At 53.9% G+C, this 20982-nt stretch overlaps 7 protein-coding genes across 8 annotated transcripts; 6 read left to right on the top strand and 1 right to left on the bottom strand.

Moving 5' to 3' along the window:
- Positions 1-120: 120 nt before the first annotated feature.
- On the top strand, positions 121-1642 carry PV07_03196 (uncharacterized protein). The gene is made up of 2 exons (XM_016389873.1): positions 121-757; positions 924-1642. The coding sequence occupies exons 1-2, from the start codon at positions 334-336 to the stop codon at positions 1121-1123; spliced, it is 624 nt and encodes a 207-aa protein (XP_016251775.1). The 5' UTR covers positions 121-333; the 3' UTR covers positions 1124-1642.
- Positions 1643-2312: 670 nt separating this feature from the next.
- Positions 2313-3283, top strand: PV07_03195 (uncharacterized protein). The gene has a single exon (XM_016389872.1). It carries the CDS (start codon positions 2482-2484, stop codon positions 3223-3225), a length of 744 nt encoding a protein of 247 aa, XP_016251774.1. The 5' UTR covers positions 2313-2481; the 3' UTR covers positions 3226-3283.
- A 1430-nt stretch (positions 3284-4713) lies between these two features.
- PV07_03194 (calcium-translocating P-type ATPase, PMCA-type) lies at positions 4714-10464 on the top strand. The gene is made up of 4 exons (XM_016389871.1): positions 4714-5133; positions 5208-8428; positions 8482-8864; positions 8918-10464. Exons 2-4 carry the CDS (start codon positions 5411-5413, stop codon positions 9810-9812), a joined length of 4296 nt encoding a protein of 1431 aa, XP_016251773.1. The 5' UTR covers positions 4714-5133; positions 5208-5410; the 3' UTR covers positions 9813-10464.
- Positions 10465-10541: 77 nt separating this feature from the next.
- Positions 10542-12241, top strand: PV07_03193 (uncharacterized protein). Its single transcript, XM_016389870.1, has 3 exons — positions 10542-10964; positions 11021-11742; positions 11813-12241. The coding sequence occupies exons 1-3, from the start codon at positions 10568-10570 to the stop codon at positions 11846-11848; spliced, it is 1155 nt and encodes a 384-aa protein (XP_016251772.1). The 5' UTR covers positions 10542-10567; the 3' UTR covers positions 11849-12241.
- A 1086-nt stretch (positions 12242-13327) lies between these two features.
- On the top strand, positions 13328-15877 carry PV07_03192 (catalase-peroxidase). Its single transcript, XM_016389869.1, has one exon. It carries the CDS (start codon positions 13352-13354, stop codon positions 15701-15703), a length of 2352 nt encoding a protein of 783 aa, XP_016251771.1. The 5' UTR covers positions 13328-13351; the 3' UTR covers positions 15704-15877.
- Positions 15878-16064: 187 nt separating this feature from the next.
- On the top strand, positions 16065-18091 carry PV07_03191 (uncharacterized protein). Its single transcript, XM_016389868.1, has 4 exons — positions 16065-16574; positions 16669-16763; positions 16831-17424; positions 17527-18091. Exons 1-4 carry the CDS (start codon positions 16280-16282, stop codon positions 17719-17721), a joined length of 1179 nt encoding a protein of 392 aa, XP_016251770.1. The 5' UTR covers positions 16065-16279; the 3' UTR covers positions 17722-18091.
- Positions 17826-20234, bottom strand: PV07_03190. Of its 2 annotated transcripts, none has more exons than XM_016389866.1 (4): positions 19971-20234; positions 19480-19801; positions 19272-19415; positions 17826-19116 (listed from the first exon to the last, which is right to left on the bottom strand). In XM_016389866.1, the coding sequence occupies exons 1-4, from the start codon at positions 20091-20093 to the stop codon at positions 18935-18937; spliced, it is 771 nt and encodes a 256-aa protein (XP_016251768.1). In that variant the 5' UTR covers positions 20094-20234; the 3' UTR covers positions 17826-18934. The 2 variants fall into 2 exon arrangements, with proteins under 2 accessions (XP_016251768.1, XP_016251769.1); XM_016389867.1 differs by having other exon boundaries at positions 19528-19801.
- Between the last annotated feature and the right edge of the window lie 748 nt (positions 20235-20982).

The following is a 20982-nucleotide window of genomic DNA, read 5'->3' as shown; positions in this document are numbered from 1 at the left end:
TACCAGCAGCGAGACACTCGTACCCCGTAGACCGTACGGAGTGTATCATTCACGACTTGACGAGGTAGCAGTTAGACGAGGCTGAAGCGAGATTAGCGCTTCCTTCGACCCCTGTCGAGCCTTCCCTTGTTTTACGCCGACGTTGACTGCGCACCAGACGCCGAGATACGAAACCACCATAACACATTCCGCCTCACGTTTCATCGGCTTGGGTCTACGACTCCCGTGCAACGTCGTGCCTGCTCATGGGACGTCTCTGAGCGCTCTAAAAATCACGCGCTGGGGCATTTGGCGGAGGAGTGGAAAGCGAGCCCCAAAACCCGTTTGCCAGCCATGTCCGTCCAGGCCCAAGGACCTGGCCCTCGCAGGGAGATCGAGGAGGTCGTCTTATCCGACTCCAACTCCGACTCCGACTCGGAATCCAGCTACGAAGGCCCAGACGACGATGACGAAGTCGACGACGACTCGGCTTCCATAGGCAGCGCCGCACGGGGTGTAGAGCACACGCTCGAAGACGCGATCCGGTCCGCGAGCCTGGCGCGTCTCAGGACCGTCCTGCTCCAGATGTGCAGCGACAACGCCGTGTGCCGCCATCTGGCCAGTAAAGCACTCCTGGTCGCCGCGCCTGCCCTCGCGCCGGAGCCGAAGACGGGCATGAAGCGGCTGCGCAAGGCGTATGAGATGTGCTCCCAGTGCGGCACGGAGTATGAGGTGGAGGAGAACGAGAGGGTCAAGGGCCTCTGCGTGTATCATCCCGGTGAGTGCAGTCACTACCTACTTTTGGCCCTCTCTTTTGCCTTTCTGGGGTGTCCTTGATTAGATCGAGAGGAAACCCACCTGGCGGGGAGAGGGGGTAAGGAGTCTGTCCGTCACAAAATGCTCCATATTAGTATCATGGCCATATTACTGACCAGGAAGAAAAGGCGAGAAAGAGCTCGACTTCGAATCAGACTTCTGGGCCGACCATGACCCTAACTGCCATGGCGATCCGGACTCGTTCATTGACGACCCCGACTACGCAGAGGGGTTCCTTTGGAGTTGTTGCGACGAAGAGGGCGGTGCTGAAGGGTGTGAGAGGACGCGGCACCGCCCAGAGAGGAGCAACCGAGCGAGACATGTTTGAGCGATGATGATCTCGTTTTGTGCGAGTGTTTGCAAGGCTGCCCATGTCTCACGGGGAGAGAAGGTTGTGGGGATGGCGATTTTAACTTCCCTTGAGGCTTGACGGGCAATTTCATTCTGCGGTGGCATTTCTTGAACGTAAATGGCTTTGCTGGCGCCGGGGAAAAACAATGCCTCGATTGGGATGAGGTTGTTGTTGTTGTGGTTGTGGAGGATCCGTCCCTCACCCTATCGTCTGGCCCAAAGCGTAACGCCTTGTCTTGGACCATGGCTTCGCCCTCATATCTTGAGCACTTCGCCAGCCGGCTTCGGAACCAGATGGCACAGTCTGACACAGAATGTATGTCGTCTTCGAATGTAGCCATAGTCACTTGATAGCGACGAGGTGTTCGTCTGATCTGGTACAGCAGATAATGCTGATCGGGGCAAGGTATACCACTGCGCTCAAGGGTTAGTAGAACATACCCTTACAAATGACGACTTACCTCCCCGGGAATGAATTGGAGTGGATGCTTGAGAAACTCGTTCCCAGTCAGACTATGCCACTTGATTACATATGTATGTATGGCACTCGCTCGCTCGGTAGCCCCTTTGGCTTGCGTTCCCCATACTACTACTACTATTTTCGGCGTCGAGCGTCGTATCTTCAGACCAGAAAAATCCATTGCTACGTACGAGTCGACAATCGGGATCCAGACCCGGCGAGCGGTTTGGTGCTCTCTTTAAGCATGAGAGAAACTACTTTGTCTCCGCGGAGCTCGAAAAAGGGAACATAACAATTGCGGCCTCGTGCAGACCGGGACTTGTCGACAGCAGGGCGTAGCTTCGCGGGGAGTACTGCCGTTTTCTCGCCAAAGGCTGGGCCCTGGCGTCTCGCGTCTGAAATGGGGAGTTGTCCATGACCCAATGCAGCGGATCCCCATGCCCTGATGCCCTTGCGTGGACCGAGTTTGGCAGAGAGTCAAGCACAGGGCGGGAGGCGGATATTGCGGAGGAACAAGGAGAGTTTGTGACTAAGATTTTCCATCACCGCCGTCGTCAGTAGTGGCATCCTATGGCATCCTATAGCATCCCGATCGGATGTGATGTAATCATCCACAAGGCGTTGGGAGACGGGACAGCATGCTGGGAATCGAGTATAAAAGTTACGCGAGGGCATTCATTCACAGGATCCTCCAAGTGTGGCCCTTCTTCAGAGGCAGTGCGACTTGGTTCCTGACCGTCTTACTACACGCGGACACCTCAGCCTGTCCATCCTGATATCCACCCCTGGAACTATACTGCACAGCCTTGTCATCTGCGCAATCTACCCGATAATCACCACCGACCCGCCTGAACTCCAGAGCCGTTGCCGGCACAATGTCTGACAGTGACAAGACTTATGGCTTCACGGCCCTTCCAGCCGATCAATCGCAAGACAAGCCCAGAACAACTAGCCCCGAGCCCATGGCCGTCTCTTCGCTCCAGCCTCCAAACACACCGCTCGCGACACGCGTCGACGGCTATGTTAAGTCCAAGCTCGATGCTGACACTTACCGCCACAGTCTGCGCGTGTACTGCTACGGCTGCGCCATAGCAAGGCAGTGCTTTCCCGAGTTTGAGCTCACGCAAGGCTCCAAACTGGACGAAACTTGGTTCTTGACCGCCATGCTGCATGATATTGGCACTTGCGACGAGTTTATGACGAGTACTCGTCTGAGCTATGAGTTCTTTGCCGGTGTCCATGCCTTTGATCTCCTGCAGAACCCCAAGGTCTCGGGCGGAGACGGCGTAGCGCCTCGAGAACAGGCCGAAAGTGTCGTGGAAGCCATCATCAGACACCAGGATGTTCAGGACAAAGGGAAAGTGACTCTGGTCACCAGACTGATCCATTGGGGAACGCTGTTGGACAACATTGGCGCCGGGAAAGAGTTGGTACACCCAGACACCATTGAGAACGTGGTGAGAGCACACCCCCGCCCGGGATGGAGTGGCTGCTTCAAGAGAACGGTTGAGAAGGAGAAGAAGTATAAACCGTATGCTATGGTTAGCCGGATTGAAGGATTTGAAGAGCTCATTGCCGGAAATGGAGCCGCTGGAGGACTGATGGCCAAATATGACTGAATTAGTGGGATGCAACCATGACTGCGCGAATTAGCTTTGACGAGACCATTTCAAATTATGGGCAGTCCTCGATATCTTCACTGCTTCGTGCTTTTTCCAGCCGTCAACCAACTTCGACGAAACGTGGAAGCTCATGATGGGCAAAAGGGGACAGAATGATGCCTGACCACAGGGCCCATCAACGGCACCTGGCCAATCATCATACAAGTGCGTCGGGACGTCAGGGCGGCAACATGATCGCGTTCTCTCCTTCCCCAGTAGAACATCTCGTTTCCTGATGGTTGCCTCACTTTAACAAACACTCAGATGGTTTGGGTTTGTCTGCTCCAGCCTTCGGACGGTGTCTCCCCAAATGGAAAGAGAACGCAGATTGAGGCGTGAGAACTATGTTGGGCATTTCCAGTCCCCTTCATTGCCCAGACTGCCATCGCTTTCGTGGATCTGGGAGGCCAAGCCTAGTAGTTTCATCAACAATGATTATGCCAATACCTTCAGAAATTTCGGGATCGGCGAGTGGCTCCTTGAATGCCAGGCACGTGTGAGGCATTGGCAGAAAGAATGGACCGCCGAGAAGAAGAAAAGAACAGAGGGCTCTCAACGAGTTGACGGTATTTGGCATGCGTCTCGCGTTTGATCTTGTTTCAGCAGAGAGACGTCGAAAACTTGCCACCTCAACTCAGCCACTCCTGCTCGTTCCGTTGTATGCGTATCCGGCGGTCAAACAGCTCGATCTGTCTCTGTCCGGAAGCTTCAGGTATATCGGAGTTGCGTGAGAAGTGGAGGAGTGGAGGCGAACCAAATTTGAAGGAAGGTGATAGGAGAGATCAGATAAGGAGCGCTTCCATGGTCAGCCAGGCATGGCCTGTGGTCTTCGTTCCCCGAGAGCAACATGCCGAGCTGCGAGTGACAAGGGGGCCGCCTGATGGAGAAAGTCTTAGCACAGTGGCAGTGCAAAGCCCTGACCACCAATTCCCAGATGCGATTGGAGAAGATCCTTCCTACCTGCAGCAGAGGGCGCGAGACGGAAGCGGGGACAGAGATGAGGGTTTTTCGTTCCATGGCCGGAGCATGTCAGATGCATTTGCCGCCGAGGAAAAGACGGGAAACTGTTGAGGAAGGCGAGAAGCGTGATATCACACGCAGAGACAACAGGTTGAGGGATGGATTTCTTCCATGTTTGAAGACTGCGGATCTTTGTTTGTGTTGTTCTCCATATGTAATCAGGTACCTGATCGGTCTCTGAATCTCCGATGCGGGAAAACGGCGGACGGCCTCTGGACCACTGGAAGCCCAAGCATTCTCGCCTGAGCGAAGCTTGGCGCCTCACGGTGATGTCCAGAGAGTGCAGAGGGGCGACTCCGAAGGTTAGGGTGCCCGCATTTTAGAGGCTTGGTTAGTGGTGTTTAGGGGCCTGGTTTAAGTGGCCTAGCTCCAGCCTGGGGCCTGGGCTGCTTGCAAGATTCCATGAGACAAACTGCGTCCATGCATGTTGATCCCGGACCGTTGTCCACAACTTCACGTATTTTCCCAACTCGTTGGATAGTCTTGACACACCTTCAACGAGCAAATGGCCTTGCAGTTTGCCTCGCTCCCTTCTTTCCTTTGTACATACTCCTCTTCTTGACGTTACCCGCTTTCTTCCCTTTTATGCTTCCCCTTCCTTCGATGGACCTTCCTGTTTGATCGTGAGGCTGAATCCACCACCCTCTCCTTGTTGATCCCTTCGCTGTCACACTGTACATTATCCCGCATACGATTCAGCCTTTCCATAGTAACCGCTATACCCTAGCCAGCACGGAAGCTACGAACCTCGCTCTACACACGGGTCGGATTGGAGTATCGTTTTTCGGCATTGGAACTGGGAAGTCTGTGGTGTGGGCGTGACTTTTTGCTAATTCACTCCCATCTGTATGTGCGCTGTCCTGCCACTTCACGGTTGTCTCAATCACAGTGAATCCAATCTGACTGCTTTGTTGTGCCAGTTCATCTTTCAGATAATCCAGCAATTCACATAATATCGTCATCTATTTCTTCTGCAGGTCGGACTCTTTCGCCAATTCAACTTCGTGGCACTTCTTGAATGGCCGGCTTTGGACACTCGCGCCTCCTACAAAGACGCTGAGGAGCCGGGGACATTGCATGCACCCTCTTCCAGACTGGCTCTTATACCTCAAAAAATCCTACCATGTCTTCACCCTCCGATGGGCAAGACCCAGAATCGCCAAAAGCAGTACAACAACGACCGCGGGCTCCTACAATTAGTATAGACGATTCCGCCGTCAACGCTCCTCCCTCCCCCGAAGAACCTCCCAGTGCAGTGTCCGATAAACCTGGTCCTCTACCTCGAATACAAACATCCGGGCTCGATTCTGGACCTACCCTATCCTCTCCACTTTCAGTATCGCCAACCGATGTTCGGCCGCCCTCTGACAGCCGCGAGTCCCGTCCAACCTCTCCTCATAATGTTTCCTCTCCCAGGGCCCAGTTCCTTGACGGAGCTGCCCACAACTTCCTGGCTGTCCCCGGTTCGAGAGCAAGGGCGACATCGATGGAGTCTCAAAATTCGGCCTCTACTTCCGAGTTCGGGGGAGAAACACAAATCGCTTCGACGATTTCCGGAACGGATGATTTACGCAAGAACTCGTTGATTAATAACGATGATGTGATGAATGATGCAGAGGCGTTGAGGCCAGATCCTGGGACTGAGGCGGACTTTGAGGTTGAAGACAACAAGTTTGCGTTTAGCCCGGGTCAGCTGAACAAAATGATCAACCCCAAGAACTTGGCTGCCTTTCACGCTCTCGGTGGCTTAAGAGGTCTGGAGAAGGGCTTGCGGACTGACCGCCATAGTGGGCTAAGTGTGGATGAAGTTGGCTTGAGTGGCACTGTCGACTTTCAAGAGGCTGTTCAGGCTGGCGCTGAGGCCGAACAACACTACGGCACCGTGAAGAGGACGACCACCTCCAACTCGATAACGGCACCCGCGAAGATCTCCGAGAATTCGTTTGCGGACCGCAAACGCATCTTCAAGGACAATCGGCTCCCGGAAAAGAAGGCCAAAACTTTCTGGCAGCTCGCGTGGATTGCCTACAACGATAAGGTGCTCATTTTACTGTCTGTCGCTGCTGTCATCTCGCTTGCACTTGGTATTTACCAGACTGTCAATCCTGCGCCATCCGAAGAGCATGAAGCCCGAGTCGAATGGGTCGAAGGCGTGGCCATCATGGTTGCGATTTTTGTCGTGACTTTTGTGGGCGCGTTGAATGACTACCAGAAGGAGCGTCAATTCATCAAATTGAACCGCAAAAAGGAAGAACGCTTTGTGAAAGTCGTTCGATCCGGAAAGTCGCAGGAAATTTCAGTCTATGATGTGTTGGTCGGGGATGTGATGCATCTGGAGCCGGGCGATCTGATACCTGTGGATGGCATCTTCATTGAGGGTCATAACGTGCGATGCGACGAATCCTCGGCGACCGGCGAATCTGACATTATTCGCAAAACGCCGGCGGACGAGGTCTTTCACGCAATTGAAACGCATCAAAGCCTGAAGAAGATGGACCCGTTCATCCTGTCTGGCGGGAAAGTCTCCGAGGGCGTCGGCACATTCCTTGTCACTTCAACTGGTGTCAATTCGAGCTATGGCAAGACCTTGATGTCGTTACAGGATGAGACTCAGACCACCCCTCTACAAGTGAAATTGAATGTTCTCGCCGAGTACATTGCGAAACTCGGTCTGGCTGCCGGTCTATTGCTCTTTGTGGTGCTCTTCATCAAGTTTCTGGCAGAACTCAAGAATATCGATGGAGGTGCTCAGAGCAAGGGTCAACGGTTCCTTCAGATCTTCATCGTTGCAGTCACCATTATTGTGGTAGCGGTGCCAGAAGGCTTGCCATTGGCTGTCACGCTCGCCCTCGCCTTTGCGACGACGAGGATGTTGAAGGACAACAACTTAGTGCGACTCCTGCGAGCTTGTGAGACCATGGGCAATGCCACGACTGTATGCTCCGACAAGACTGGAACATTGACACAAAATAAGATGACGGTCGTCGCGGGTACGTTGTCTACTGCTTCTAGGTTCGGCGACAAACAACAGCCCATCGACTCTACGACTGCTGGTGGTACAAAGACTCAAGCTCCTGCTGTGGCTACTAACGACGTCTCTTCGGCCGAGTTCTTTGCGACACTTTCTCAGGATACAAAGGCACTCCTCAAGGATTCGATTATCCTCAATACCACTGCGTTTGAGGGTGAAGAAGAAGGCAAGAAGGTGTTTATCGGATCCAAGACTGAAACAGCCCTGCTTACATTCATCGTCGACCATCTCCCAATTCAATCAATTGGTGAAGAACGAGCAAATGCTGAGATTGTCCAGATGGTTCCGTTCGACTCCGGTCGCAAGTGTATGGCTGTTGTCATCAAATTGCCGAACGGCAAATACCGTATGATGGTGAAAGGGGCATCTGAGATCCTTATTTCTAAGTGCACTAGGATCGTCAGCGATCCGACAAAGGAACTCGTGGACACGCCAATGACCCTAGATCAAATGGAGGCATTGAACGGCATTGTCAGCAACTACGCGTCGCGATCTCTCCGTACCATTGCACTGCTCTACCGAGATTTCAATGAGTGGCCGCCGCGAGGTGCCGCTTCCGTGGACGACAAGAAACAGGCGGACTTTGATAAAGTCTTCAAGGATATGGTTTTCCTTGGAGTAGTGGGTATTCAGGACCCCCTTCGTCCGGGCGTTGAAAAGGCTGTTCGCGACTGTCAGGTTGCCGGTGTGTTTGTGCGCATGGTGACGGGTGATAACATTATGACCGCCAAGGCGATCGCGACTGAATGTGGCATCTTCACACCGGGTGGAATTGCTATGGAAGGACCTGTGTTTCGCAAACTGAGCTCGAAGCAGCTGACGCAGGTGATCCCGCGCCTGCAAGTGCTCGCCAGATCAAGTCCCGACGATAAAAAGCTGCTTGTAAGCCATCTGAAGAAGCTCGGAGAGACCGTCGCCGTCACGGGCGATGGTACCAATGATGCACCGGCGCTTAAAGCTGCGGATGTTGGCTTCTCTATGGGTATCGCTGGGACGGAGGTTGCGAAGGAAGCGTCGGCTATCATCCTCATGGACGATAACTTTGCGTCAATCGTCAAAGCCATTTCCTGGGGAAGAACTGTCAATGACGCTGTCAAGAAGTTCCTTCAGGTAAGCCCCTGGTGTCACACTTGTGTGCTAACGACATGCTGACAATGGGAAAGTTCCAAATCACAGTGAACATTACAGCGGTCTTTCTAACGTTCATTTCAGCGGTTGCTAATGATGACGAGAGCTCTGTCCTGACCGCCGTGCAACTTCTGTGGGTTAACTTGATCATGGACACTTTCGCCGCCCTTGCCCTTGCCACGGATCCGCCTACCCCGTCGGTACTGAAACGACGACCGGAGCCAAAATCTGCGCCATTGATCACAGTCACAATGTGGAAGATGATCATTGGGCAGTCAATCTATCAGCTGGTCGTGACATTGGTCCTGTACTTCGCTGGAGACAGTATCCTATCCTATCAAACGCAACACGAGAAGGACCGACTTCAGAGTACAATCTTCAATACGTTTGTATGGATGCAAATCTTCAACCAATATAAGTGAGTGAATTTCTGGCCATATCTGATGTACACCGGACGCTGACCCTGTCCAGCTCGCGACGCCTGGATAACAAGTTCAATATCTTCGAAGGAATGCTTCGCAATTACTGGTTCATTGGGATCCAACTCATCATTATCGGAGGCCAGTGCCTGATCATGTTTGTTGGAGGACAGGCATTCTCGATCAATCGAATCAATGGGGCACAATGGGGTTATTCCATTGTGCTAGGTGCCCTTTCCGTACCAGTGGCGGTGATCATACGATTAATCCCCGACGAACTGTTTGCGAGATTGATTCCCCGTTTGCCACGAAGGAAGAAGCGTGGTCCAGATTTTGTGCTCGAAGACGACGAAAAGGTGCAATGGAACCCAGCATTGGAAGAGATTCGAGAAGAGTTACAATTCTTGAAGAGAATCCGTGGCGGTCGTATATCGGAGCTAGCTTACAAGCTGCAGCACCCACGAGACACGTTTTTGCCACGGTCACGAAGTCCTTCTCGTTCGCGATCGAACAGCGAATTACCGCAAACACCAGATGCGGAAAACGTTGTACCAGAGACATTGACAGGGTCCCCAGTCACCCCAGAAAAACTAAAACGACGGGCAAGATCCAGCTCGAACTCGGTTTTCGGACCTGCCACAGCAATGGCTGGGATCATTGCAGGAAGCGTCGCCGGAGGATGGTCACCGATCGAGAGGCGCCCTGAGGAACTAGAGACGGTGCGCTTCACAAGAGCTCGATCTCATTCGGGTGTTGAGGGTACAACTGGTATGGAAATCCATCCGGCAACACCAGCAGACGACCCTGTCTTTGCCCGCTCGGGCCCCCGGGCTGGCGTTCCTCCCAGCCAAGATCCTCAGTTGGCTCCACATTTCGACTATGCACCGCCGCACAGCCCTTCTGGGCGATCCAAAGCCTCACACTCGCGACATGGGTCGGCTGTGTGAAAGCCGAGAAAATGTCTATTGTTGGCATGCCTAGGAATGCTTCTGCTTCGACTGGAGGTACCGCCTATCGAGAACAGAGTCACTTTCAAATCGAGGGGGAAGACATAACCCGACAGCAATCTATCTGTTTGAGGGAAACAGCACTACGGTGTCCATAATATTGTCAAAAACCTCGAATGTGAACAAGACCGTTGATCGCATGAAGGGAATATCGGATTTGCAATGCAGCGAACCCGGCGGGCCTGATGAGTTCTGCGATTACAAGGCTGAGTGCAAGGAGGCTACAAATCTCTACGCTCTGATTTGCCTGGATTTGACCGGGCCGTCGTAAATATGGGTTGGGGAATGGATAGGGACTGGATTAGCGGGAAAAAGCAAATACGGGATACGAGAGCCTCGAGGAAGGAAAGGCTAGCTGAGATCAAGGACACGGTGTCGAGCACAGGGAGGATTGATCCGGCTCCTGTACAACACATAGGACATAGCACTTCTCACCGCATGTCGCTCTATCAATAATAGGATATGATGAGAATCAACAGCGCAGTCCTGAGCACAGCAGAGGGTGTATATTGTCCTACCACAAGTAATATTCTTTGTATGTTTGGTTGAAAAGTCAACAAACCAAAAGGGGGGTTGCCCCCGAGGCTGCGCCGTGAGGCTGTGAGCCGAGGCAATTAAAATTCCAACGCGCATTTCTAAGTCGGTTAGATCGCCGTTGCCAATCGAGGCCAGGCATTGTCGCTTCCACACTCCACATGCGCTTCGACATTATCTCATCGCACTGCTACGTCCGCGTCCGCTCTTCGCTTCGTCGTATTCCGCCGGTCACTGGCGGGCCGTTTATCGCTTTTTCCTCCTGGATACCTCGCAGTTGGGGAACAATGGCTCCTGGGCGGTCAACGTTAAATAGAATCGGGCTTTGCATCCCTCGCTCAACCTCTCTTCTCAACCAGCCACCCACCCGGAATCCCTTGTCCATCTGCATATATTGGTCTTCATCTGCACGCACGCTCTTCCCCCGGTCACTCGCTCACCGGCCGATCCACCTTGCCACTGGGTTTGGTTCCTCAGCGACATCGTCATCTGCTCGGGTAAAAGTCTTTCAATATCCCAGACCGACAAAAAGGACTGCGTGGCGTTCATATTCCACAGGTGAGTGACACTACACTCTGTCAGGATCGGCGGACCGCTGATACACGCGGCTGCAGTTGTCGTCCACAACAAGGGACAAGCACGTGTCCGGCGGACAATCAGCTTCCTCCTCATCAGCACCGTCTTCTTTGCAGTCGGGACCTATTTTGCCGTTACATACGCCTCCCCTATCCCCACGCCCTTGATCATGGGTTCCATGCCCTCGGACGCCGAAACCCTCTCCCTCTACTCTCCCGACAATGACTTTGCACGCGAAGTCGACGAACACATCAAGAACTGTGCTCTGGCGCAGTCCTTGCGAGCCAATCCAGATTTCGTCGAATCTAGACCCCATCTCAAAATTCCCGAAGAAATGAGACAACATAATCTCACGGCAGGGACATTGTCCGGCCCGGGAATGATCGTGGTGCCCCCATATTACTTCAACGAGAAAGATGGGAAATCAATGGTACAGATATTCTACGTGGGAACTGATGTTTCGGGACATCCGGGAATCGTGCATGGAGGGTTTTTGGCGACCATGTTGGACGAAGGACTTGCGCGGTGCGCATTCCCTGCCATGCCGAATAAGGTCGGAGTGACGGCCAATTTGAACATCAACTACCTCAAGCCGACGATGGCGGGACAGTTCCTGGTCCTGAGGGCCAAGACGACAAAAGTCGAAGGCCGGAAAGCGTGGGCTGAGGGGTGGATTGAGAGTCTTGAGGTTGCGGAAGGCGAGGAGGCCGTCAAGCTGGTCGAGGCCAGCGCGTTGTTCGTTGAACCAAAACACGCAAAGGTACGTTCGCTGTGATAAATGCTTCTTCGTCCACTGCTGGGTGTCTTGCAACTGACAATTCATGTTATAGGTGTTAAAATCCCTTTACAGGGTGACCCCATCATGAGGGATTCCGCCCGGTTGGAAATCGTCTTCCTTCTTTCCTCACGACCTAAGTGTCTTCAAAACGCTTCAAGAGATTCACAAAAAGCGGATAGAATTGTAGGATGGAGTACATACAGAGATCTTTACTTTGCTGGGTAGGAGATGGTTTGGGGATATACCACACTAAGCATGTGATTTTGAACAGGTTGCCGAGATGATCAACTTTCTTGTCAACAAGGCTGAGGGTGATTTGACGCATTTATAGCTGTTTCTGGTTTCTTTATACACATAGAGCGGTGCATAGATCATGTGGAGACCTTATAAACGGAGTGGGAAGAACGAGAATGAAAATCCAAACACACATGCCATAGCCTTTGCCGGCCACGAAATTTTCCAAAGTCGTCAAGATTGTACCCTGTCGTGATCGGATAGGCAGATGTCGCAAAAGAATCCAACAAGGTTCCACATGCTAAATGGTGGACCCTCCGCGAGATGACATGGACAACCTTCAGGGGCAGTGCGAGGCGAGACGGGTTGATGCAAAAGACAGTAGTTGATGACGGGTCGGATTCTACTGTCGAGTTGCCATATCCGGCAAAATCGCAGCAAAGCAAAAAACATAGGGTCCCCGCGAGACTCTTGCACCATTCCTACTCGTCCACATCCTTACACATGTATCCCCAATTCGAAACGCTTCCAGACTCCACCGATGGAGGAGGGGGGAACTTGTCGACGGACAGCATCATCAGTGGCATGACGAACCCGCATATGTCGTATGATAGATGGAATGCCGGCGATCTCCCAACCCCAATTGGAATCCAATGCGTTCTTGATGTCCCCCCCCTCTCCTGCCCGCCCTCGCCGCTTACTACCATGTTCTCTTGCGCCATATGACCATCTCCCTGTTGTTGGGGAGGGGCGGATTCCCCGTGTTCTTGTTTGGAGTGGATGGCCTCGTCCCCGTCGCTGATTGTGGAGTTCCTTGGGCCCTGTTGTTCCCACACTCTTGAGACTTTGCCTTGTGGTCTATAGGTAAAGGTACGTGATGTCGGACTGGAAGCTTCGATCGCTAATGGGGCTCTGGGGCTCATCTGGAACAAATGACGTTGCAGGTAGATAAGTCTAGAATCGACAATTGCTTGCGTCTTCACTCGGTTGGGCCGAGGGTGTTAGAGTTTCTCAAACCCTGCCATCCTACGATCCATGACAGTCAGGTGTCGGTGGGAGGAGGGGCCCTTTCGCTGGGCGTTACCCGAATCGCGCAAATCCATTCGCTGGGACTAGCTGCTCTAGGAAAGACGCCTGAAGCTCACGGCCACAAACTGGGTGACATGGACCAACCACAAGCGAGTTAATAAATCCCTGCGTGGCTAGACGCCGATTTCCGGCTCTCGATTATGCGCTAAGTAGCTTTGGGACATGGAGAGCGAGGAGGGGAAAGGTACCTGGTATTTGATTGTTTGAGGGGCACCTTTCACCTTGCTCTCTTTATAAAAGACGCGGGGTAGTTCTCTCCCTTCCCGCCATGTCCTTTGCTTTTTTCTCACCTTCACGTTCCTCGCTTCGACCGTCTTTTTCTCTCACTAGATTGACAAGAACATCTGCAGCCATGGCTTCGTCTAAATGCCCCATGAGAGAGGCCAATGTCGCCGGCGGCGGCACCCGCAACCGCGACTGGTGGCCAAATGATCTGAGACTCAACATCCTCCGCCAGCACACTCCTGTCTCCAACCCGATGGACAAGGACTTCAGCTATGCACAAGCCTTCAAGAGTTTGGACTATGAAGCAGTGAAGAAGGATCTCCATGCCTTGATGACAGATTCTCAGGACTGGTGGCCGGCCGACTTTGGTCACTATGGTGGTCTGTTCATTCGAATGGCCTGGCACAGTGCCGGTACCTACCGTGTCGCCGACGGTCGCGGTGGCGGCGGCCAAGGTCAACAACGCTTTGCTCCCCTCAACAGCTGGCCTGATAATGTCAGCTTGGACAAGGCCCGCCGCCTGCTCTGGCCCATCAAACAGAAGTATGGCAACAAGATCTCCTGGGCGGATCTGATGCTCCTCACTGGCAATGTCGCCCTCGAGTCCATGGGTTGCAAGACCTTTGGCTTCGCAGGCGGCCGCCCAGACACCTGGGAGGCTGACGAGTCCGCGTACTGGGGCGGCGAAACCACCTGGCTGGGCAATGACATTCGCTACTCACAAGGTCACTCGGGCCTTTCCGGCGATGGCGTCGTCGACTCCGATGAACATAAAAAAGATTTCAAGGACATCCACACCCGAGACTTGGAGAATCCGCTCGCAGCGGCGCACATGGGCTTGATCTACGTCAACCCAGAAGGCCCTGACGGCGTTCCCGACCCCGTCGCTGCCGCTAGAGACATCCGCACCACCTTTGGTCGCATGGCCATGAACGATGAAGAAACCGTTGCCCTGATCGCTGGTGGTCACTCCTTCGGTAAGACGCACGGTGCTGCTCCTTCCGACAACGTTGGCAAGGAGCCAGAAGACGCTCCCCTCGAGCAACAGGGTCTCGGATGGGCCAACAAACACGGTTCCGGCAAGGGTCCCGACACCATCACCAGCGGCATTGAAGTCACCTGGACCGGCACTCCCACAAAGTGGAGCAACAACTTCCTCACATATCTCTTCAAGTACGAATGGGAACTCACCAAGAGCCCTGCTGGCGCCAACCAGTGGGTTGCAAAGACCAACGACCTCATTATTCCCGATGCTTATGACGCCAACAAGAAGCACAAGCCAACCATGCTGACGACCGACCTTTCCCTCCGCTTCGATCCAGCGTATGAGAAGATCGCTCGTCGATTCCTCGAGAACCCAGATCAGTTCCACGATGCATTCTCCCGTGCCTGGTTCAAGCTGTTGCACCGTGATATGGGTCCACGATCCCGCTGGCTCGGTCCGGAGATCCCGTCTGAGGTGCTGATCTGGGAAGACCCCGTCCCACCCGCCAACCATCCCATCATCGACGAAAGTGACATCTCCAGCCTGAAGCAAAAGATTCTGGCCACCGGCATCAAGCCTTCCGAGCTGGTCACTGTTGCCTGGGCATCGGCTTCAACCTTCCGCGGCAGCGACAAGCGTGGTGGCGCCAACGGTGCTCGCATTCGTCTCGCTCCCCAGAACAAATGGAAGGCGAACAACCCTCAAGTGCTGGCCCAAGTGCTCGCCGCTTTGGAGAAGGTGCAGCAAGAGTTCAACAGCTCTGCTAGTGGCGGCAAGAAGGTTTCGCTGGCGGATCTCATCGTCCTGGCGGGCAGCGCAGCCGTAGAGAAAGCCGCCGGCATCCCTGTTCCCTTTACACCTGGTCGCACAGATGCTACCCAAGAGCAAACCGATGCCGAATCTTTCCAACACCTCGAGCCTTTGGTTGACGGATTCCGCAACTACGGCAAGGGAACACCCCGTGCTCGGACTGAACACTTCCTCGTCGATAAGGCACAACTACTGAATCTCTCTGCCCCTGAAATGACTGTGCTGGTGGGTGGTTTGCGTGTCTTGAATGCCAACTGGGATGGCTCCTCCCATGGTGTCTTCACCAAGCGCCCCGGTCAACTGACCCCTGACTTCTTCACCAATCTCCTCGACATGGGCACAACCTGGAAGGCGGCTAGCGCTGACGAGGAACTCTACGAGGGCTTCGACCGCAAGACCGGTGCGAAGAAATGGACAGGCACTCGCAGTGACCTTGTCATCGGCTCTCATGCCGAGTTGCGTGCCATCGCCGAGGTGTATGCCAGCGCTGGCAACGAGGAGAAATTTGTCAAAGACTTTGTCGCAGCTTGGGCTAAGGTTATGAATCTGGATCGATTTGATCTGGCCGCTGCTCAGGACCCCGCAAGGGCACGTCTGTAAGCGAGAAAGACATTCGATTTCAAGGAGAAGACGGGGACTTGCAAGTCACAGTGTGTAGTCGTCACCTCACCATGCGGTTCGGAGTTGGGCAGTCAAACAAATTCCATCGGTTAGCAAGCTCAATGAACTGCAGCCGCACTAAATAGCAATCAAAATGTATCATTTCACAAATGACTTCAATACTTTCGTTCCCTCTCCTTTTAAGTAAGAAAAGAGCAGTAATCATGAGCATGAACGGGTCAGAAAGGGCGCGGGCGTTCAAGGAGGGGACTGCTAAGTAGTTAACATGCTGCCTCCACCGCCGAAGTGGGCATGACGCAGCCTCTGGATGGGAGCTTCCAAACGCCAATCATCATATCGTAGTGAGGGAGCTCCATCTCTGCCTACTGCACCATCTAAATAGTTCACCCGGATCTCTGCATACAATCAATACCTAGCGCAGCCCTTCTCCCCTCATGCATCCAGACCTTTCAGAGCTGAGAGCTATTTCCTGAACTCGCTGCGCCCTTGATTCCCTTGAGCGGCCCGTCGTCCCTGAAAGCACCTCAGACCCCAGGCCACTCCCGCACAGCCACCATGTCTGCAAAGTATCTCTTCGTCTCGGTGCCGTCCAGCATAACGCCGTCGGGCCACAAAGACGACGCAATCGCATCCGTGCAGAAAGCGGCAAACCCGTCCAACGGCGACGTGCTCCCCTTCTCCATCCCAGAGTTCAAGATCGGCACGCTCGACGCCCTGTTACAGCAGTCCGAGGAACTGGCCAAGCTGGCGGCCGTGTGCCACGGGGTGGTGGGAAAAGTCGGGGACACGCTGAAGAACATATTGGACGGGGACGAGGAGAAGATCGCGATGCACAAGAACGTCAATGATAGTATGTTTTGCTTACACTCCGAACCTGCGACTGACGACTGCCTTGGGCGGCGGGATGGATCACGATCGAGAGCGCTGACCCGCGGGATCTCCAGAACCACTCGAACAATACCTACGGAGCTTCTCTTGGAACAAAGTCAAGTACCGCGCCGACAGGCCGCTGTCGGAGCTAATTGATCTCCTACAGAAGGTATGCTAGCGGGCACTGGGATCTTGCTCCGAAAGTGGTGAGCATGCATGCTGACCCCCGGGGACAGGAAGCCAACTCGATAGACAACGACGTCCGATCCAAGTACAACCAATACAACTCCCTCCGCACCTCCCTTCAATCCCTGGTCCGCAAACAGACGGGCAACCTCTCGACGAAATCTCTGGCCCCTCTGATCACCGACCCCAAAATCCTGGTTCAAAATCAACACTCCGAACACCTGGAGACGCACCTGATCGCCGTGCCGAATTCCAGCGTCAAGGAGTTCATGCGGACCTACGAAACGCTGGCCCCGATGGTCGTTCCGCGCTCGGCAACCTTCGTCGCGCAGGACCAGGAATTCAGCCTGTATGCGGTGACCATGTTCAGGAAGCACGCGCCAGAGTTCGTGCACAAGGCGCGCGAGAGGAAGTGGATACCGAGGGACTATAAGTACAAGGAAGGTGGCAGGGAAGAGGAGGAAAAGGAGGTGAAGAGGGTGGAGGCCGAGGAGAAGAGGGTTTGGGGAGAAACGCTGAGGTTGGGTAGGACCGGGTGGAGTGAGGCCGTCATGTGTCTTGTGCATGTGGTCGTGTTGAGGGTATTTGTCGAAACCGTCCTGAGATACGGCTTGCCGCTGGACTATGTGGCTGTTTTGATCAAGGTATGTGTCATCCCAATCCACACGCTAAACTGTTCTACACCCCGTGTCCCAAAATCTGTGAAGGCCAGGTCAGTGCTAACGACGAGGTGTGCACCCCGACAGACGGACTCGAAACGCGAAAAGAGGGTCCGCCAGGGCCTGGACAGCGAATACTCGTATCTGGCAGGCAATGCCTTTGGGAGAGACAAGAAGGGCAGACTGGTGAAAGACGAGGGAACGGGCCAGCAGGACATGGTGGCGGGTGGAGACCAAGGAGAGTATTCGGCCTATGTATGTTACGATGTCGACGTCGAATGATTTGCAAACTTGATGGGGTTGAAAGGAACCCGAGAAGGCAGAAGGGGAGGTCAATCTTTGGACTCAGCGGGAGGGAATACAGTGATTCGTTCCCTAGAAGGATCCCCCGGCAGAGCGCGATGTATAGAAGAAGCTTTGATTCAGTCCCATCCGGTCACGGTCGGAACGTAGATCGCTGACGGAGAACTCTGCGGTCGGGGTAAACGAGTAGCGAACAATTGCAAAGTGCTCCCACATTCCTTCGACCTTGCGGCGTTGGTTGGATGGAAGGTGGGAAGGGAAGGAAGGAAACGGAGGAGGACCAAGATCAATCGACGCCCCAACACGCCCTGTTCACACCCTCGAATACAATAGTCCTCCAATGTCCGGCCCATGAAATCGGGATGATATTAGTGCGTTCCCACAGCGTCTGTTCGTTCGTCTCGTCTCGGCCTTGCGCCTACTGCAGGAGAAAATCATCACGTCGGCCGCCCTCTCCATTGCTTTCCCTTGCCTTGTGTTGAGTGACGCCCGAATGTCCTGTCCCTTCTGCTATCCATCCTCCGTCGTCGTCCTCCTTTTGCCCACGGATTGGAGACTCCTGTTGATTTCCATACCAGCCGACCCCGGCGGACGTTTAGGGCGGCTCTTACATAGCCGTTTCCCGGCTCCAGGCCATGGTTTCGGTTCATGTCTAGGCATGTAGTTGAAGGGGATGGAATGATAGGACTTCCAATGCTGGTGTCGAACTGGGGCGAACAATGCTCGATCGCTCGCCTGGGTGAGGTTTGATGCGCCATGTCCACAACTTGAACACCCGCGTAGTAGAAGAGAAAACTGTCGGTCGAGCGTGTGATGTTTGCGGTCCGAGTGGGTGGGCATTCCCTCCGTGTCTAGCACTTTCTTGCTCATTGCTTGTGCCTATGGTCCTCAAGCTTTGGAACGTCGTCCACCATCCCGTGGTTGGACCGGGCGAATTCTTAGGAATCAAGTTGCTTTGTTCCTCTCTTGTTCCTCTTTGAATTCTTGGACCATTTCTTTGGAATCTGGATAGCTCGGAGGGGCTGCAGAATCTATGAAATGCTCAAAGGGCTGGCTGTGTGGCCCATTATCGAGACCTCATCTAGGTCAGTCGGACGAAGATAGCCCATCGACGACTTCTGGTGTGGCTGTCAGCGCTCCGTCATGATGATAGGGCGCCAACAAGAGCCCGGGCGACGTCTGAGTGTAGAGTTCATTGCTGGCCTAGTGAGGCTGCCTTGCCTGGTGACTGAGGCTTAGTTCCGTGCTGGGTATCACCCTGAGCCTGCACCTGAGCTTGCCGCTGACCATCATACAGCCCGGAGTAGTACCCCGCCCAGTAATAGGCCATCTTGATATTCTCGAGCGTTTGATCTTGCGAAAGGTTTGTTGCGGCTGTTGGCATTGGATAGGAGTTAGAGAAGCCAACACGACCACGAGAATTGTTGGGGAGGGAACAAGAGACATGCACAAAGGAAGAGGGACAGGAAGATGATGAGGCAATGGCCGGCTCTGTCTGCACAGCTAACAGGGAGGGAAGGAGACCATACCTTGTCCGTTGGTGAATGCCGTCGCTGCTGGGGGCAAGCTGGGTCCTATAGCTGGAGCAGCAGTTGTCGTTGTCGGCGGTTGTTCCGGTGCTGACTGAAGTGGACGTGCTGGCTGTCCTTCCGGCTCGCCTAACATGGATTTAACTAAAGGCGCAGAGTATCAGCGATGGCCTCCATCTCAGAGCGTTGATCGAGGGAGGAGACAGACATTGATCCATGGCAGCCTTTCGTTTCTGCTCAAGATCATGCGGCTCACCTCCGTGGGCATTCCCGTGCGCGCTCGCACCATCTTCGTCTTCTACCTCGCCGCTCTCAGATCGGGTATCACGAGCAGCATCGGCCGTTCCGGTTTTGTCGGGCGCTGAAGCTACAGCTGGTGCTTCTGGGTGAACAGGCCGCCACTCCGCGCTTGCTTGCCCTCCAATGTCGGCGTCGGCGTCGGCGCCGTTATCGTCGTCCAGCTCGCCCATCTCGGCCTTCCGGAGGATTTCTTCCACGTCTTCGCCACGCGCGTGTATGCTGTGGTAGTACTAGTGGTCCCACCCAGTCAGTCCAGGAAGGGGCGCAGAGGCAGGAGGGAAACAGGATTTGAGGTTGAAGAAAAGCAGGCTGCCTCCTCGCCAAGATGGCTTTCGCGGAGCTCATCCCCCGTGAAGTGTGAAGGGAGGTTGATCCAACTAGTGTATTCGTCCAACATACCTCGTATTCGGCAACAGCGTCGTTCCAAGACCGGATCAGCGCTGAATCGTCCCATATCTCAGCCTGACTGAGCTCTCCCCTCCCTGTCGAGTGCTTCATCTTTTGCTTTTTGTTCTTGGGCATTGTCGCGGCCGTTTGGGGAGAAAAAGGACAGGTACTACGATGACATATGTGAGACGCCAAGGTAGCGTGAGCAGGGAGTCTACCGGGTTACAAGGATACCTAAGGGCATCCACGAATCCATAATCGAACTCGAGGTGGAAGTCCCCAGGCCTGAACAAGATACTCGATGCCAAGACGAGTACGAGGTACCGCGTATTATTACCGGCGACTCGCGACTCAGCCTCCTTTCGGCCTAGGGTGATGCCGCCCTGTGCTCACCCTTTTGGGACTACTTAGCTCTCGCGCTTGGTGCAACAACACCATGGCTTGCTCTCATCACTCATCTCAGGGCTTCCTGAGCCCAAGGACTAGGGGAGGTTATTTACCTGAACAACGCTTAGCGATAAGTGTGATGCCCATCGAAGCATTGCCTGGATAGTAATTTGATAGCTTCCGGCAGTGCTATAGAGTATCACGGGGGGGAAACGGTCCCCTTGGCTTCCTAGCACCAGTCCTACTCACGGTACGTAGATGGTTGCTATATCGTATCATGTTACTCGGTCAAAAACCCACCGGCCCTCGCGCCTCGTCAATTGCACAAACGTCTCGCGTGCCATCTCTGCGTAATTGCCCATCCCGTCCTAGTCCACTGAATTCGACAAGGTTGTCGTTTGCAGCGCGTCACGCTCCTAGCTACTGGGGCCCTCCAAGGCAGTATCTAGACTTGTACATGGACCCAGCAGACTCAAATTCGTGTGAACGTGGCTACTATACCGGAGCCATACACCATGGGCGCAGGGACCTTGTCAGTAGTCACGTCCCTTTTGTCCATTTCGACATCTTATTCTTATCCTCCGTCGTCCATCTCGTCCGGCCTCTTTACGACGGATAGCCACCTATCCTCACTCAA

This window comes from Cladophialophora immunda (assembly GCF_000835495.1).
Source record: "Cladophialophora immunda strain CBS 83496 unplaced genomic scaffold supercont1.2, whole genome shotgun sequence".
Lineage (NCBI taxonomy): Eukaryota > Fungi > Ascomycota > Eurotiomycetes > Chaetothyriales > Herpotrichiellaceae > Cladophialophora > Cladophialophora immunda.
This window is presented reverse-complemented; position numbering and strand designations above follow the sequence as displayed.

Bases quoted from the DNA above. Each gene is read 5' to 3' on its own strand.
- PV07_03195 (XM_016389872.1), top strand. From the start codon at position 2,482: ATGTCTGACAGTGACAAGACTTATGGCTTCACGGCCCTTCCAGCCGAT.
- PV07_03196 (XM_016389873.1), top strand. From the start codon at position 334: ATGTCCGTCCAGGCCCAAGGACCTGGCCCTCGCAGGGAGATCGAGGAG. The intron at 758-923 runs GTGAGTGCAGTC...CAGGAAGAAAAG, and splicing joins CCTCTGCGTGTATCATCCCG to GCGAGAAAGAGCTCGACTTC.
- PV07_03190 (XM_016389866.1), bottom strand. From the start codon at position 20,093: ATGCCCAAGAACAAAAAGCAAAAGATGAAGCACTCGACAGGGAGGGGA. The intron at 19,802-19,970 runs GTATGTTGGACG...TGGGACCACTAG, and splicing joins ACGCTGTTGCCGAATACGAG to TACTACCACAGCATACACGC. The intron at 19,416-19,479 runs GTCTGTCTCCTC...CTGCGCCTTTAG, and splicing joins AAAGGCTGCCATGGATCAAT to TTAAATCCATGTTAGGCGAG.
- PV07_03193 (XM_016389870.1), top strand. From the start codon at position 10,568: ATGCGCTTCGACATTATCTCATCGCACTGCTACGTCCGCGTCCGCTCT. The intron at 10,965-11,020 runs GTGAGTGACACT...ACGCGGCTGCAG, and splicing joins GTGGCGTTCATATTCCACAG to TTGTCGTCCACAACAAGGGA. The intron at 11,743-11,812 runs GTACGTTCGCTG...TTCATGTTATAG, and splicing joins TTGAACCAAAACACGCAAAG to GTGTTAAAATCCCTTTACAG.
- PV07_03191 (XM_016389868.1), top strand. From the start codon at position 16,280: ATGTCTGCAAAGTATCTCTTCGTCTCGGTGCCGTCCAGCATAACGCCG. The intron at 16,575-16,668 runs GTATGTTTTGCT...CGGGATCTCCAG, and splicing joins GCACAAGAACGTCAATGATA to AACCACTCGAACAATACCTA. The intron at 17,425-17,526 runs GTATGTGTCATC...GCACCCCGACAG, and splicing joins ATGTGGCTGTTTTGATCAAG to ACGGACTCGAAACGCGAAAA.
- PV07_03192 (XM_016389869.1), top strand. From the start codon at position 13,352: ATGTCCTTTGCTTTTTTCTCACCTTCACGTTCCTCGCTTCGACCGTCT.
- PV07_03194 (XM_016389871.1), top strand. From the start codon at position 5,411: ATGTCTTCACCCTCCGATGGGCAAGACCCAGAATCGCCAAAAGCAGTA. The intron at 8,429-8,481 runs GTAAGCCCCTGG...ACAATGGGAAAG, and splicing joins CTGTCAAGAAGTTCCTTCAG to TTCCAAATCACAGTGAACAT. The intron at 8,865-8,917 runs GTGAGTGAATTT...GACCCTGTCCAG, and splicing joins CAAATCTTCAACCAATATAA to CTCGCGACGCCTGGATAACA.